A 13,698-nucleotide genomic window follows, 5' to 3' on the forward strand; every position below is an offset into this window, starting at 1 on the left:
TTTAAGAGGAGGCTAGATGAACACCTTGCTGGAGTCATTTGACCCCAGTATTCTTTCCTGCCATGGCAGGGGGTCGGACTAGATGATCTACTGAGGTCCCTTCCGACCCTAGAAACTATGAAACTGTGAATTCCTAATCATTGGGGCGTCACCTTAACTTTGAAGTCATCTTGGATTTCGGTACATATGGTATTCTAGGTGCACAGATGTGATAACATGCTTCTAATTTACTTCTTTTCCCCGGTGGTGCATTTAAGATTCTAGGAAACATATATGCATAGACATTCAGGGTTTTTATTGTGACCTGTGGATACAAAAACTTAATTTTTCAAAACAAAGCTCTTTGTGTTCTTAATACCTGCTAAAACGGAACACACCCAATCGAAGGTAAAATGCATTTGAACGTATTAGATCTGTTGTCTTATGCTGTGGACAAATAAAGGCTGATGTAACTCTGTATAAAGTTATGTGTTTTATGATGGTTCCCATTATATCAGCAGTTCTTCCCAGTGAACACTGTAGTCTATAAATCTGAGAACAGACTCTTGGATTTGCATAGATCTGGAACAAAGACACAAAGAGGCAAAAATAAACTAAATCCTTTCAAAGGATGTCTTACCTGTATTCTCCCTCTGTGCAGGAGAGGAGCAGAGAAGAATTGTGACTGAGGCTTTGGGGGTCAGTCCTGAAATAGTACAGTTACAATTTACCCCTTCACTCGGATATTGACATAAAGCATTAACCTAGACTGAAGATTTTCTGTGCTGCTGCCCTCTCCCTGATTTGGTTTGTGCCACACAGAGGTTGTCTGTTTCACTTTTTGCACCCATGCTGTAGATTGGACAACCCTGATGTAAAGTAGCAGGGTCATCCCTGTCATATCACTTTCTTTTATGGCAGTGCTAAAGCATCTGTATTTTTTGCCTCAGGGGACTTTATATTTTCTGTATTTAACTTTGGTATTTATCCTAGAAATCTCAAATTCTATTAAAAGGGAAAAGGAAAGTTATAGTGCAGAAGAGTAGTGGAAGCCCCTTAAGATGTAGCGATCAAATATTTCCTTTTACAGTGATTATTTTCCTCCAAAATTTAAATAAATAAAGCTAAAAAGGATTGTGATTAATGCATTCCCCTTATGAAAGATGTAAATCATTATACTAATTGAAAGTTTGGGAAAGAGGGGATGGAGAGGAAGCTAAACATGGAACTGAAAACAATTAACTGAAAATATTTCAGCAAGTTATTTGGGGCTTGACCTCAGTGGCCAGCTGAGCTGAATATGAAAACCACAGAGCAGCTCATTGGTAAGGGCCATGGCATGGATTTAATAAATTGGGATAGGGGGGTAGATAAAAGGGTGATAAACAGGGGATTCAGCTTCTGCCTGTCAGCAATGAAATGTATTGAGACAAGATAAGATGAGGAGGAGATTACCTTCTATATGACTCCCACAAAGCAAGAGATTAAAATTCCATATTGGTAATTTACAGCCCCTCTGAGACATTTAAAGCATGATTTATGAGATTCATTATGCAACTGGGAATTCAGATCCCAAGACAGAATTGCCCTAGTTTGTAACTAAAGTCAGTATTCACTCGGAGATGGTATATATACAGCTCCATTGTTTCTGCCAAAGTAATTATTTATAAAATAAATTACGAATAACAAGTCTTGGGTTGCCATGGAGAAAGCAAAGTTTGGGAGCATGCTTGAAGTGTTGATACTAGATTTGTGGAATGTAAGTATGTATTTATCTTTAGTGAGCAGAGCTCACCATTTGGGCTTTATTAGACCACATTTCGAAATCACAACTGGCTGATTGCAGATACGCAACCTGAGCAGGACATGAGAATTAGAGGGGGTAAAAAATAAAAAAAGGAAATTTTTATTAAAAAAAAAGAGCAAGAAATTGTCACTTTCTTGTTTTGTGTCTTTTTGAGTTGTTAAATCAAAATTTGAGAGTTTTTGTAATAAAAAAAAGGTATAGAATAATAGAATACAGAGGAAATAGAGGATTTTGATTGCAGGCTTTTTAAAAAACAACTGCTAGAATTGAGAGGCAGATAGATGGTCCTTTCTAAAATAGCTTTAGTACTTGTATATCCTATGTATCGTTTGGCCCATGTGGATCATTCAAATGTGGTAGTGAGCCTAGTGGTTCAAGGACTGACTATCCTCAATTATAACTAAGATAAAAAATAAAAATAGAACATGGGTATAAGGAAGAAAAATAGCTGATATCTGATTATTTTTTCTTCAAATTGTTTTCTAAATTAACCGTCTGCCACTTGGTTTTTGGCAAAGATTGTTAAAGAAAATTAATACACATATTAACCAAAATGGTTATAAAACGAAGTTGGTTATTTTACTATAGGTAATATCTATTACGGTACAGATCTAAACTGCAGTGGAGTCTTTCTCTTGATTTGCATACTCTTTAAATTAAAATACCCTTAAAACTTCTACCAAGTAAATTCTGGCCAGTGAAGTCAGAAACAAATCTCCCATAGACTTCAGTAGGCCATGATTTCACTTAGTAGCTGAACTGTAAGCAACTGATATGTTGTAAAGCAAATATTTTGTGTGATTAGTACAAACCTGTGTAAAGTTTCAATAATAACTTAAGTTAGGTTTTATTTATTACCTGGAAGTAATGAATGTTCAAGGAAGCTAAATAATTAGGGCTAGATCTAGTACATAATGTGAGTCTTGCAGTCTATCTCAATCAGCAGTCCTAATGACACTGCAGTGGAGTCCAGAGACTATTAAAGTCAGAAAATGAGTTTGTTGTATATGATTCTAATGTTAGCGGTTATAATCTGATCAATAAAGATTTTAAAGGAGTAATATTTTTATGTGCTTTTCCTGACTGCAAGTGTGATATGTAAAACACTGTAGTAATTTAAAAAATTTAAAATGTATTTCTAGAAATGTTTCTGAAGCAGAAAACATATTTGAAAAACACATAATAAAAGATGCTTTATATGGGATTAGGAACTTTTTAAATGTAGAAATACAGCGTTAAAACAACTCCAGGGAAGAACATACATTTAAAACAACCCTTTTAAGTAGATATCTTTGAAGAGAAAAATATTAAATTAAGGGTAACCTAATAAATATGACTAGAATTGTTTATATGCATTTAATATGCCAATAACATACCTCTTATTCTAACTTTTTACCTATTAAATTAAAAAAAATATGTTAAGGCAGTTTAAGTTTTATATTTATATAAAATATTTGTCTGGAAACATAAGAGTTAAGTTTTCCAAAGAAAATGTTGATTCAGTTTGACTTGCTGCATATAGTTAATTGTGTAATTGCAAGATTGTTCATGTACACAAAACTGGGAAGGATTGTGAACACATTGGAGGATGTGAGGACAATTCCGAAGGGTCTCGACAGATTGGAAAATTGAGCTAGAGCTAACAGGATGAAGTTCACTGAGGACAAATGCAAAGTGCTACGCCTTGGGAGGAAAATCAAAAACACAGATACAGAATGGGGGACACCTGGCTGAATCAATGAAAAAGGATGTGGGAGTCTTGATAGATCACAGACTCAATATGAGTCTTCAGTGTGATGCAGCCACACAAAAAGCGAATGCATTAAGTGCAAGACACAGGAGGTGATAGTGCCTCTCTACTTGGCACTGGTTAGGCCTTATCTGGAGTACTGTGTGCAGTTCTGGACTCCACATTTTAAAAAGGATATGGAGAAGTTAGAGGACCCATAGGTAGGCAACAAAGATGATCAAGGGCTTGGAAGGCAAGCCATATGAGGAGAGGCTGAAGGCTCTGGGCATGTTTAGTTTGCAGAAAAGATGGGACATGACAGCAGTCTTTAAATTACTTGAATGGCTGCCAGAAAGAAGAGGGGAAAAAGCACCTTTTCTCTCTTGCTGCAGAGAGGAGGGTGCGAACTAATGGCCTGAAATCGCAGCAAAGTAAATGTAGAAAGTCTATCTGGAAAAACTTCTTCACTGTGGGAATAATGAGACAATGGAATAGACTGCCTAGGGAAGTTGTGGACCCTGCACCACAGGAGGTGTTCAAGGGTAGGTTGGATAGCCAGTCTGATAGCTATGTCTGTATTCCATTGTGGGTATTTCCCATGCTTCTGCATTTGTTGGTTTCTTGCCTCCCTTCTCCGTTTTTGTGCTATGTGTGTCAGGCATTGGGTTTTGGCTACAGCTAAGCCTGTGGACTTCAACTGGGGTGTGCTGATTCTCCTGCTGGGACCAAAGCCAGAGGCTCCTGGCTAGAGGGTCTTGCTTGTCCACTCAGGGTCAGACCAATCACCATATTTGGGGTCAGAAAGGGCCCCGTGGTCAGATTGGTATGGACTGTTGTTTTTCTTGCCTTCCTCTGTATTGTTTTAAGTGTATATTAACAACATTTTATAGAAGCAGGATGTTGGCTGACATGGTTTCTCTGCTTTACCTGCAGCAGGTTAGGCTGTTAGGTCTGTGTTGTGTCAGGGTTGAGAGTAGTCTTATGCAGAGTTTAGATTCTGGTTGTATGGGATAGGGATGTTCCTGCCAGATGACCTATGGTGATCCCTTCCAGCCCTACTACTCTATGACTTCATTCTACCAAGTGCCTGGGAATAAGACTTTCTTGAAAGCATGTTGATGAAAAAATATAAAACATATGCTCTCAAACCTTCCTTTCCTGGTGTCCAACATGGTACTTTAGTTTCATTTCTGAAAATTTTGTGGATTTCGAGCTTGTATACTTGCTGTCTATGTATTTTTTACCTTCCATTTTTTCTGACTAATAATTTCTCTATTCACTGTGTCATGTCTGTCTGTCTTTTTTATTTTTATACTTCCATTTCTATTCTTCTACTTTGTTCCATTTCAATTTGGAGTAGGCTGCCAACCACAAAGCTTTTCTTCAGGTTCAAGTACCTCCTGAATACCAGAGTGTTAATGTTATAGGCAAAGTATGTATTATTTTATTTTATTCTGCTTTCTTATTCATTCATTTTGTTATTGCAGGATTATTTTATTGTTCTGCATTTTAAATACCTTTATCTAAGTACATTTTAAAAGTGATACTTGGCAGGTTCTTCTTTATATAGGAATTGCTGCCTTGGGTTACTGTTATTAATAGCTAAATCCTGTAAACTTAGAACACAGTGCTTCTTAGAATATCTTGTGTTTTCATAAAAATATTGATATTATATTGTCAGGTTATAAAAATTAAATATTACAGTTGATGAATTCAGGCCTTTTGAGCATGCACCTAACAGCAAAATGTTTTAGAAACATTCTGCTCCTTCTAATGGAAAATTTCCTAAACCTCCTACTTTGGGAAATTAACTTACAATTATTTCTCTATACCTATGTATCTCTGTAGTTATGAAGGTATATTTCTGTGTGTTAATGTGGGTATGGATTTTTTACTTCGCTGTAATTAGGAATGAAATCCTTTCTTTTCTGGAATAGGGTTTCTGCACCCATATTGCTATAACAATAGAAGTTAAGTTATTTCACTACAGCTGTACAGGTTCATTTCCTGGGAAGAAAAAACTTTTATTAGTATTATTTTTTTTCCTTTTGATTGCATTTACAAAGGACAGTGAATTTACAAAGCAGCTGCTATGGAGAGAGAGTAAATTGTACCAGGTCTCTGCTTAGCAAAGCTTGTTTCTTTTTACCCTCTTTCCTGGCATGTAAGACTGGCAGCAGTCTCACTCCAGCTTATCATTCTTTTCTTCAGTCATACTCCAGTGTTTGGCCATCTGTGAATTAGGGTATGTCTACTGTGATATATATGGTCAACTGTTAAAGTTGTCCTCAACTAGCCTGAACCATGAGAGCTGCCATTGCTCATCTACATTATACTTGGTAGCACACACCAAGGTGAGCTTATTGTGGTAATAGATGTAATCAGATGCATCAGTTTCCCTTATGTAGCCATTCTAGGAATTGGTCTAGAGAGTACTTGTCTCTTCATCTAGGCTTTTCTCTACTTATGGACAGCAGAAATAGAAAGCAGGGTAGGAAGCGTATGGTCATCTTATCTAAGATGCCGTATCTAAGGTCTCTACATTTATTGCTCCTGCACAGTGGTAGCAGTGCCTGCTGCTCCACCTCCCTACCAGACTCCAACCCAGTACTTTTAACCAACCAGCCAGGACCAGCCTAAGGAATCTGGGGCTGTCCCAGCCAAGCTGGGACGTATGGTCACTCTAGTTTTAGGGATAACCTCAAGGTTGATTCAAACTAACAGTAGAGGGCTTTGGTGACTGTATTGCACTTCACTGTAGGGACCTGTAACCAAATAGACAGTGTCTTAGAGGAACTGAGAATCCCCTTTGAATTTGCGTAAGAGTTCATTACTTGCCCCAGTCAGGTCAAAGATCCATTGTGATAGACATGGTTCAAATAGATAATAAAAGGCAGTCACTATTCCTGTACTATGATTATAAACTTTTAAGACAAATTGTGACAGAAGAGTGCAGCTGACATAGGAGATGAGATAATGTTACTATAAATTACCCATGGTTGATAAAGACTATATTTTTTTTTCAATAATGCACATATATAAACAGAGCAGCCTGCCTAACATCATTTGGTACCATTCTATGGGCATCGCAATGGGAACAGGACAGTCTCAGTTATAGACAAAATGTGACGCATCCCCCTGAAGCAATCCTGGAAACCTTTAAACAATGGTTATTTGGAGACAATATTGTCCACTATTAGTTAACTGGAGGTACATTGTCCATTATATCAATAAATATTAGTTGGCTTGGATGGTGAAGGAGACCATGCGTTGTGGTGGGGCTCTGGCTTTGGAAAGCTCTTAATACATGGATCATGACTTCATTGCAAAAAACAAACAACAAAAACAAGTTAGCTACCTTGAGTAAAAAGCCCAGGGAAGGCAAAGCAAGTTTATCTTTAGCACAATTTAGTAGGATGAGCTAAAAAGTATAAAGAAGTTCTAAAGTTTGACTTGCAAATTTGTACTCACATTACACCACTTGACTAACTAACAACAAAGAAAAGTACATTCCAGCATCAAGTTATTGTCACAATACACTAAAATAGACTAATGCCCCTCCAGGAATAGTTTGTAAAATTGTTTAAATTTATTTAGAGGTGAGTTCTTGAGGTCATTTACTGATGAATGATATCTCCTTCTGCAGCTAAGTTCTGTTGCCATTACTGTTTTTACTTATTTTGGTAGACAACCTAGAGTCCTTTTATAGGGTGTTAATATTTCTTATTTGAATTTCATTTTATGATGGCTTCATGAATGGCATGGAGTTGAGCAACTCAAGCTCAACTGGGATAATAAATCTTTTGGTCTTTTCCTCCCAGTCCTTGCTACCCTCGCTTGATAAAAATGGATAATACCACTATCCTTCATGTCACTGGGGCCTATAAGGGCATCATTTTCATTCTAGGTTATGATTAATTCTTATCAATTATTTCTGTATAATATATCTAGGATAGAGGTGTCAAACCTCAATTGGGGCCCTGAGGTGGATCAGGGCTACAGAGCTTCCTGTGGGCCAGATCCATTCTGGGGCACAAGGGCTGCTGCTGTGGCAGCAGCTGCACAGGGTCCAGGAGTGGGAACAATTAAGGGTCCAGCAAGGGCCGTGTAGGGTCTGGTAGTGGTGGGGACAGGAACAGTGCAGGGTCCAGCGGTAGTTGGAGCGGAAGTGGTGCACAGTATGGCAGTGATGGGAGCAGTACAGGGTTCAGTGAGTTCGGGGATGGAGGAAGTGCAGGGTCTGGTGGCAGGAGAAAGGGGTCCAGTGGGGACAGCAGGAGTGCAGGGTCTGGCAGCAGTGAGCTAAGCTCACTGCTGATGGCCATGCCCAACAGAAGCAAAGGGCCCAACTTCTTTGGTACCCTCTGGTAGCCCAACAGAGAGGCTCCATTGGACTGAATGTGGCCCATGGGACATATATTTGATGCCCCGATTTTAAGATACTGACTTTTCTATCCATCCATAAAACAAAATCTCATGTCCAGACTCTCATTATCTCAGTTTCTGATGTATCATTTCCTCTTTCCTCAGCAAATGCAGCCCTGCCTTGTTTGTATGCAGTTGGAATGTTGTCACAAAGATGATTGTGGTTTGTCACTGTGGACAATATCATCCTCTGATTCTGCTTTATTTTTCACCTCAAGCATAAGCTGAATGCTTTTGCTTTCAAGGCCCTTTGCAGCAGAGCTGTAACTAGCAATTTTGGCATCCTGGGTGGGATATGCTGTACAGCCCCCTCTCCATCAGAAAAAAAAATCACTCATGCCTCAATGCATATATTTGACCACTTTTTAAAATTAACTCCAGAACCTACAAAATAATGTGCTTTACATTCAGCAAGATGTGTTATAGTAGACCCTTCAGATCAGCAATCACAGAAAAATCTGTGTTACATTACTTTGTTTGACTTGTTGAAAAAAGTAATAGTTGAAGTGCCTTTCCAGAAATTAAGGGATGAGGAATTAATTATTTCCTTCAGAGTTGGAAGCAGCCTAAATACTGTCTGAATTTGGTGGTAAAAAACATAGAAAAGATGAGAGACTCAATGAGAAAAGCAAAAATCATATTTTGACACTGACTTTTGGCAGAGGCAAACTCATTGATCACTTTGTCACTGTTGGTAAGTGTTCGTGGTCAATGGACAAAATCACCAAATTAGAAAGATGCTCTTGCCCCATTGTAGAATGTGCATATGTTTTCATCAGCTTTAGCTTGCTGAAGTTCCTCTCACAGGAAATCATTGTTACTGATAAGTTCATAAAGTTATGTTACTTCAGAATGTTTTTGGGTCACCACCATGTCTAAAGCAAGCTAAAAAAACAGACAATTTCTAAATTTATTTGAAATGATGGCCAACATAGCTTACAGGGACAGCTGCACCTCTGTTTGCCACCAGTTTCTGTAAACACATGACTTCTGGCTAGGCCCAGGAGTTTTGTCCCAGTTTATTATATACTATTGGTAAGCTAGGTAGACTTAGTTTCCTCAGACCCGAGGAGGTGCTTGAATGCACAGCTTTGAGATGCCCTCTCTTTACAAAACTTGCTCCAATCATTCTGTTCGTTATATTGGTGGGCTTTGGCTGCTCTGAACAAAACTATTTTTTCAATATAGTTATGAGTTTGCAGGCAGGATATGAAATCATCAGAGTTAATAAGTTGGGCATTGTCCCTTAGCAACTTCCAACCGTTTGTTGGAAGGTGATATATTTAAAGCTATTTTTTTCTCATCTTGCTTGTCTTTCCTCAAAGTTTCCTATTAAACTAAACCAAGAAATAAACAGTAAACATCTCAATATCCAGGTCAACATATGTTGCTTATAAATTACTGTACTTTCTCACATACAACATACACTTTCCTCCCACCCCCTTCCTCCATTGGGATATGTGAATTCAGCAGGGAACCTGATTTTCTAACTGGGATAGAAGCAACCTGTTGATTTCTGTTTCACAGCACAGTAGCTGTTGTATTACTATTCAGGCGTAGGGAGTCCATTGACTTAATATCTCATTGTTCTTCATGCCAAAGGTATTAATGATGGTTTCTCCTTTTTAAATTGGTTTGATGTGCCACTAATCAAGCTAACTTTCCTCAGGGCAATTTTCCTGTCTGCCAGCTGCTTCTGGCCTCTCTTCTTCCATTTCACAACCTTGGAGACTCTTTAGCACTTTTAAAATCATAGATGCAGCCATGGGGATGAATTTTGGCAACAGCTACTGTTTCAGCTTTAGTTAAGCAGGTCAGAGAAGGTGAGTAAACTGAAGATTAGGCTCTGTCCCTGCTCTATGTAGCCACAATTCTGGGGGAATAAAAACATTTTTTTTTCATTCTATTTTTCAAAAATATGGTGTGTATTACTGTATTTACTTGAATTCAAGATGACTTTGAATTTTAGATGGCCTCCCCAATAATTCAATTTTATTTATGCAAAATTATAAATTTGTTATAATTTTCCATATATGGAAGCTAATTAGTTGAAGGTCATCTTAAATTAGTCTCTCCACTGCTGTGGTAGGGAAAGCAGGGGCAGGGGACAAGAAGCCAGACCCCTGCCCCTTGCCTCTCCTGCTTGGCACCCTGTGCCCCCTGCCTCCCTTCCCTCTACATATCCCCACACACCTTCCTCCCCTGTGCCTATGGCTGACCCTTGCTGCTTACCTTCTGTTGCTTTGCTCTGGGCCCAGGGTAATCAACATTAGTGGCTCTGGTTCAGCCCCTTGCTGCCTGGCCAGGCAGCAGCAGCAGTTTTGGGCCTGGTCGAGCCAGAACAGAAGGTAAACAGGAGGTGGGGCAGGTGTCACAGTCTCCCTGCACTTCACAAGGCTGTACAGGTGGGTCTCGCATATGCGATCCCCTCCCTGCATGTGGTCTCCACCATGCTCCCTTGGCTCTAAGACACCCTGCCCCATTGCATGAGCCATCATGACCTGGGTCAGGTGCTAGCTCAGCTCTGGCTTCAGATCTGAGCCCAGGGCCAAAATTGGAGCTGAGCCACAACCTACCGCAGGTCAGTATTAAATTATAACATGAAGCTTTTTTTCCCGCTGTGTTGTTTGGGGGTGTAGAAAACCTCATCTTGGATCTGAGTAAATATGGTATATTCCAGGTATGTTGTATGGTGAGAAAATATGGTATAAAGCTGCTCCAATTCTATGAAAATGCAAATGTGTGATAGGATCAGAGGCCATGGGAGACGATAGGTGTGAGACAGGTAGGTGGGGGTGGGGGGGAGAGGGAACGTTGACCTGGTGGTAGAATGTAGCTGGTAAAATGTAGAGTGATTGCCTGGGGTTATCGGATGACAGGCAGGTTAATGCATTTGTGCCTGAAAACTTGCAAAGAATAATTTTTCCAACCATTTAGCTACAACCAATACTCTTGAAACATTTGGGGTTGGCAATCTATAATACATTCTTTATGAAATCATCACCTACTTCCTTCTTGCCTAGAATAGCAGTTATTGGTTTGTAACTTGAAAATAATTTCCACAGATTGATTTGGATACGTCAGACATCTGTAGCTATTAATGAATAGAATTAACACACACACAATTGTTAGTATCTTGAGCTTGGCCTCTTCACTAAGGTATATGTGTCTGGTGGCAGGAGGGAATCACAAAATTCCAGGCGAAAGATGACATGGAAAAATGTCCCCATTTCATTGTGGCAACTGCTGTTTTTCAGTCACGCACACACAAACAAACAAAAACATTAACAAAACCTGACTTTTGAATTAATCAATAGGTTTATGTTTAGATGTACCAGTAATGCAGGAAAATGTCTCCTAACCTAGGAATTATTGGCCTTGGCATGCCTGTGAATCAGGTTTAAAGTATCTAAGTTGAATGTGCAGAAATGTTTTGAGGTAGACAGATTTTATATTCTACTGAAAATAGTGGAGGGGAAAAGGGAGAAATGGAGCCATGCAAAATTAGTTTACTTGGGTAGCTGTAGGTGCTCACTGTTGTCTCTTAACTAAAAGATTCAGAATGAAGTGGTTCCATCCAATCTTAGCATGTTTACTGCATCCATTTATTTTCTTATTATGTTTGTTTTTCCTCCTAGGCATCCAGTGGGAACTACTATTTCATTCCCTATATAGTAACACCTTGTGCCGATTATATTTGCTGTGAGAGTGATGCCCTAAGGAGAGCCTCTGAGTACATGCAGCCTAATTGGGACAATATCCTGGGACCTCTGTGTGTTCCACTGATAGACAGGTTCATCAGCCTTCTCAAGGACATTCATGTTACATCATGGTAATTTTACCTCATGTGCACCTTGCTGCCCCTGAATAATCTTTTCTAGTATGGGAGGGCCATCTGAACCAGCAGGGTTTGACTTTGTGTTGCTTAATTTTTTGCCAAAAGAAATAGATTAATTTACTGTAAACTGTGCCACAGTCTTGCAGCTGTTGTAGTAAATTAGCTGTATTATTACGACAGCAATGATTTATACATACTTTCCTGAATTCAGTAAATAAAGTCAGAACTGCTGACACAGCCCTTGGAAATCCAAGTGTAACCTATAGAGCTTGTAGCTGTTACAAGAAAAAGAGTTGTACTTCAGTTTCTTTACAAGCCTTGAAACCAAAGACCATGTGTTTTTCAGCATGAGGTAAGGTGTGCAAACAGTATGGTTTTAACTCTGATTAACTTTTTAGTACAGGATTAGAACTTCTCTATCACTCGACTTTCCTACTCACCACAGTACTACATATCCCCTATATTGTTATAGAATAAAATTGCCAAAACCTGCTGCCAGTTTGTGAGCAGCTGCATAAGGGTGAACACTGGTTCCAGCTTGCTGACATGGGGAGAGAATTTGGCACCCATCTTGTAGTACAGTGTCTTTATGTTTCTATGCCTGCATGCAATGAAGTTCTGGCAAAGAAAATCAGCTTCCCCAGTTTTGGAAGGTTGATTTTAAGGAGAAGGTGTGTGGGTGCATGAGTAAAAATGGTATTCACAGAATGATGGTCTGGGATCCAGCTGCCCCACAGTGATTAATGCTACTTGTTTAGTAACACTTTTTGGTATCCCTCTGTTTGTTAGGTATTGTCTGCTGCCTATCCTGCAACTTTTCCCATTTCCAAATAAAAATATACTGCGGTTTTTGCTTTTGTTGATGCAAACCAGTCCTACTTCTCCATCTATTAACCTATAACAACAAGGCAGCTGCTACATTATTGCATATATTCCATGGGGTGGATAAACTACCTAATATTTCAAGACAGCACCTTTTCAACCATGGTGATTATTCAGATTGTGCCTCAGTTGCACACAAGCTTGATTTGGATCCATGTATACCATGGTTTGAAAATGTGCAATACAGACTTAAATAAGGCTCTCATAAGTATCTATCCTTGATGACTACAAGGTTTTTGGATTGCAACTCTACTCCTGAGCTGAGTTGGCATCATTCCATGGAGCTCAGATTTAAGTTAATGCATTTTATGCACTATGACAGCTACTATGAAATACTTGGTTCCTGAGGTTTCCTAGATATATTTTATATTAATTTGAAAGTAACTGGATGTAAAATTATGTTTTGACTTTTCTGTTTGTTCTGTTTCATTCACAAGCATATTAATAAAGAGAGTAGATATGAGGATTTGGGTGACTCGTTCAGTATATTGTTTGTTTTGTTGAGGAACGACCAGTCAAACTCTAATCATAAAAAGCCTTATAAAGTGCCTTAGTCATTTCTGATGATGAGATTTTAGATGAGAACAGACAGAACATTTATACTGTCTTCTGTGTCCTTAAACTACTTTTAAAACTTCATGGACAGATGATACAGACTTGTAACCAATATTCTTGATTGGTGTGTCAAATCATCCTGTGATAAAACTGGTTTAAATTGTTATTGTCAGTTAGTATGTCCATGTCAGCTAAACAGAATCACATGTGCCTCCCCCCAGGATTCAGCTGACCCCCTCTCTAACCTGTCCTGCTTTGGAGTAAAGGTACCACATATGGTGTACCCCTTTATATGTCAGGTGCAAAGAAATTACATCAATTGATTCTAAAATCATAGAATCGTATATAATTATGGTTAGAAGGGACCTCAGGAGGCCATCAGTCCAACCCCTGTTCAAGACAGGACCATCTCCAACTAGGTCATCCCAGCCTAAGTTCTGTCTAGCCAGGTCTTAAAAACCTTCAGGGGTGGAGACTCCACCA

At 39.0% G+C, this 13,698-nt stretch overlaps 1 protein-coding gene and 1 long non-coding RNA gene across 2 annotated transcripts in view; one reads left to right on the top strand and one right to left on the bottom strand.

Annotated features, from left to right (window-relative positions):
* LOC109305998 overlaps window positions 1-753 on the bottom strand; it is a 2,284-nt gene extending 1,531 nt beyond the window's left edge. The window contains exon 1 of the long non-coding RNA XR_002099804.1: window positions 620-753. This is a non-coding gene — a long non-coding RNA (uncharacterized LOC109305998). The remainder of the gene's footprint in view (window positions 1-619) is intronic.
* MAP3K15 (mitogen-activated protein kinase kinase kinase 15) overlaps window positions 1-13,698 on the top strand; it is a 145,071-nt gene that overhangs the window by 48,545 nt on the left and 82,828 nt on the right. The window contains exon 4 of the mRNA XM_019529218.1: window positions 11,579-11,772. Within this exon, the coding sequence (XP_019384763.1) occupies window positions 11,579-11,772 (194 nt within the window). The remainder of the gene's footprint in view (window positions 1-11,578; window positions 11,773-13,698) is intronic.

The sequence above is a fragment of the Crocodylus porosus genome, unplaced genomic scaffold, assembly GCF_001723895.1.
Source record: "Crocodylus porosus isolate Cpor-Errol unplaced genomic scaffold, CroPor_comp1, whole genome shotgun sequence".
Classification (NCBI taxonomy): domain Eukaryota; kingdom Metazoa; phylum Chordata; order Crocodylia; family Crocodylidae; genus Crocodylus; species Crocodylus porosus.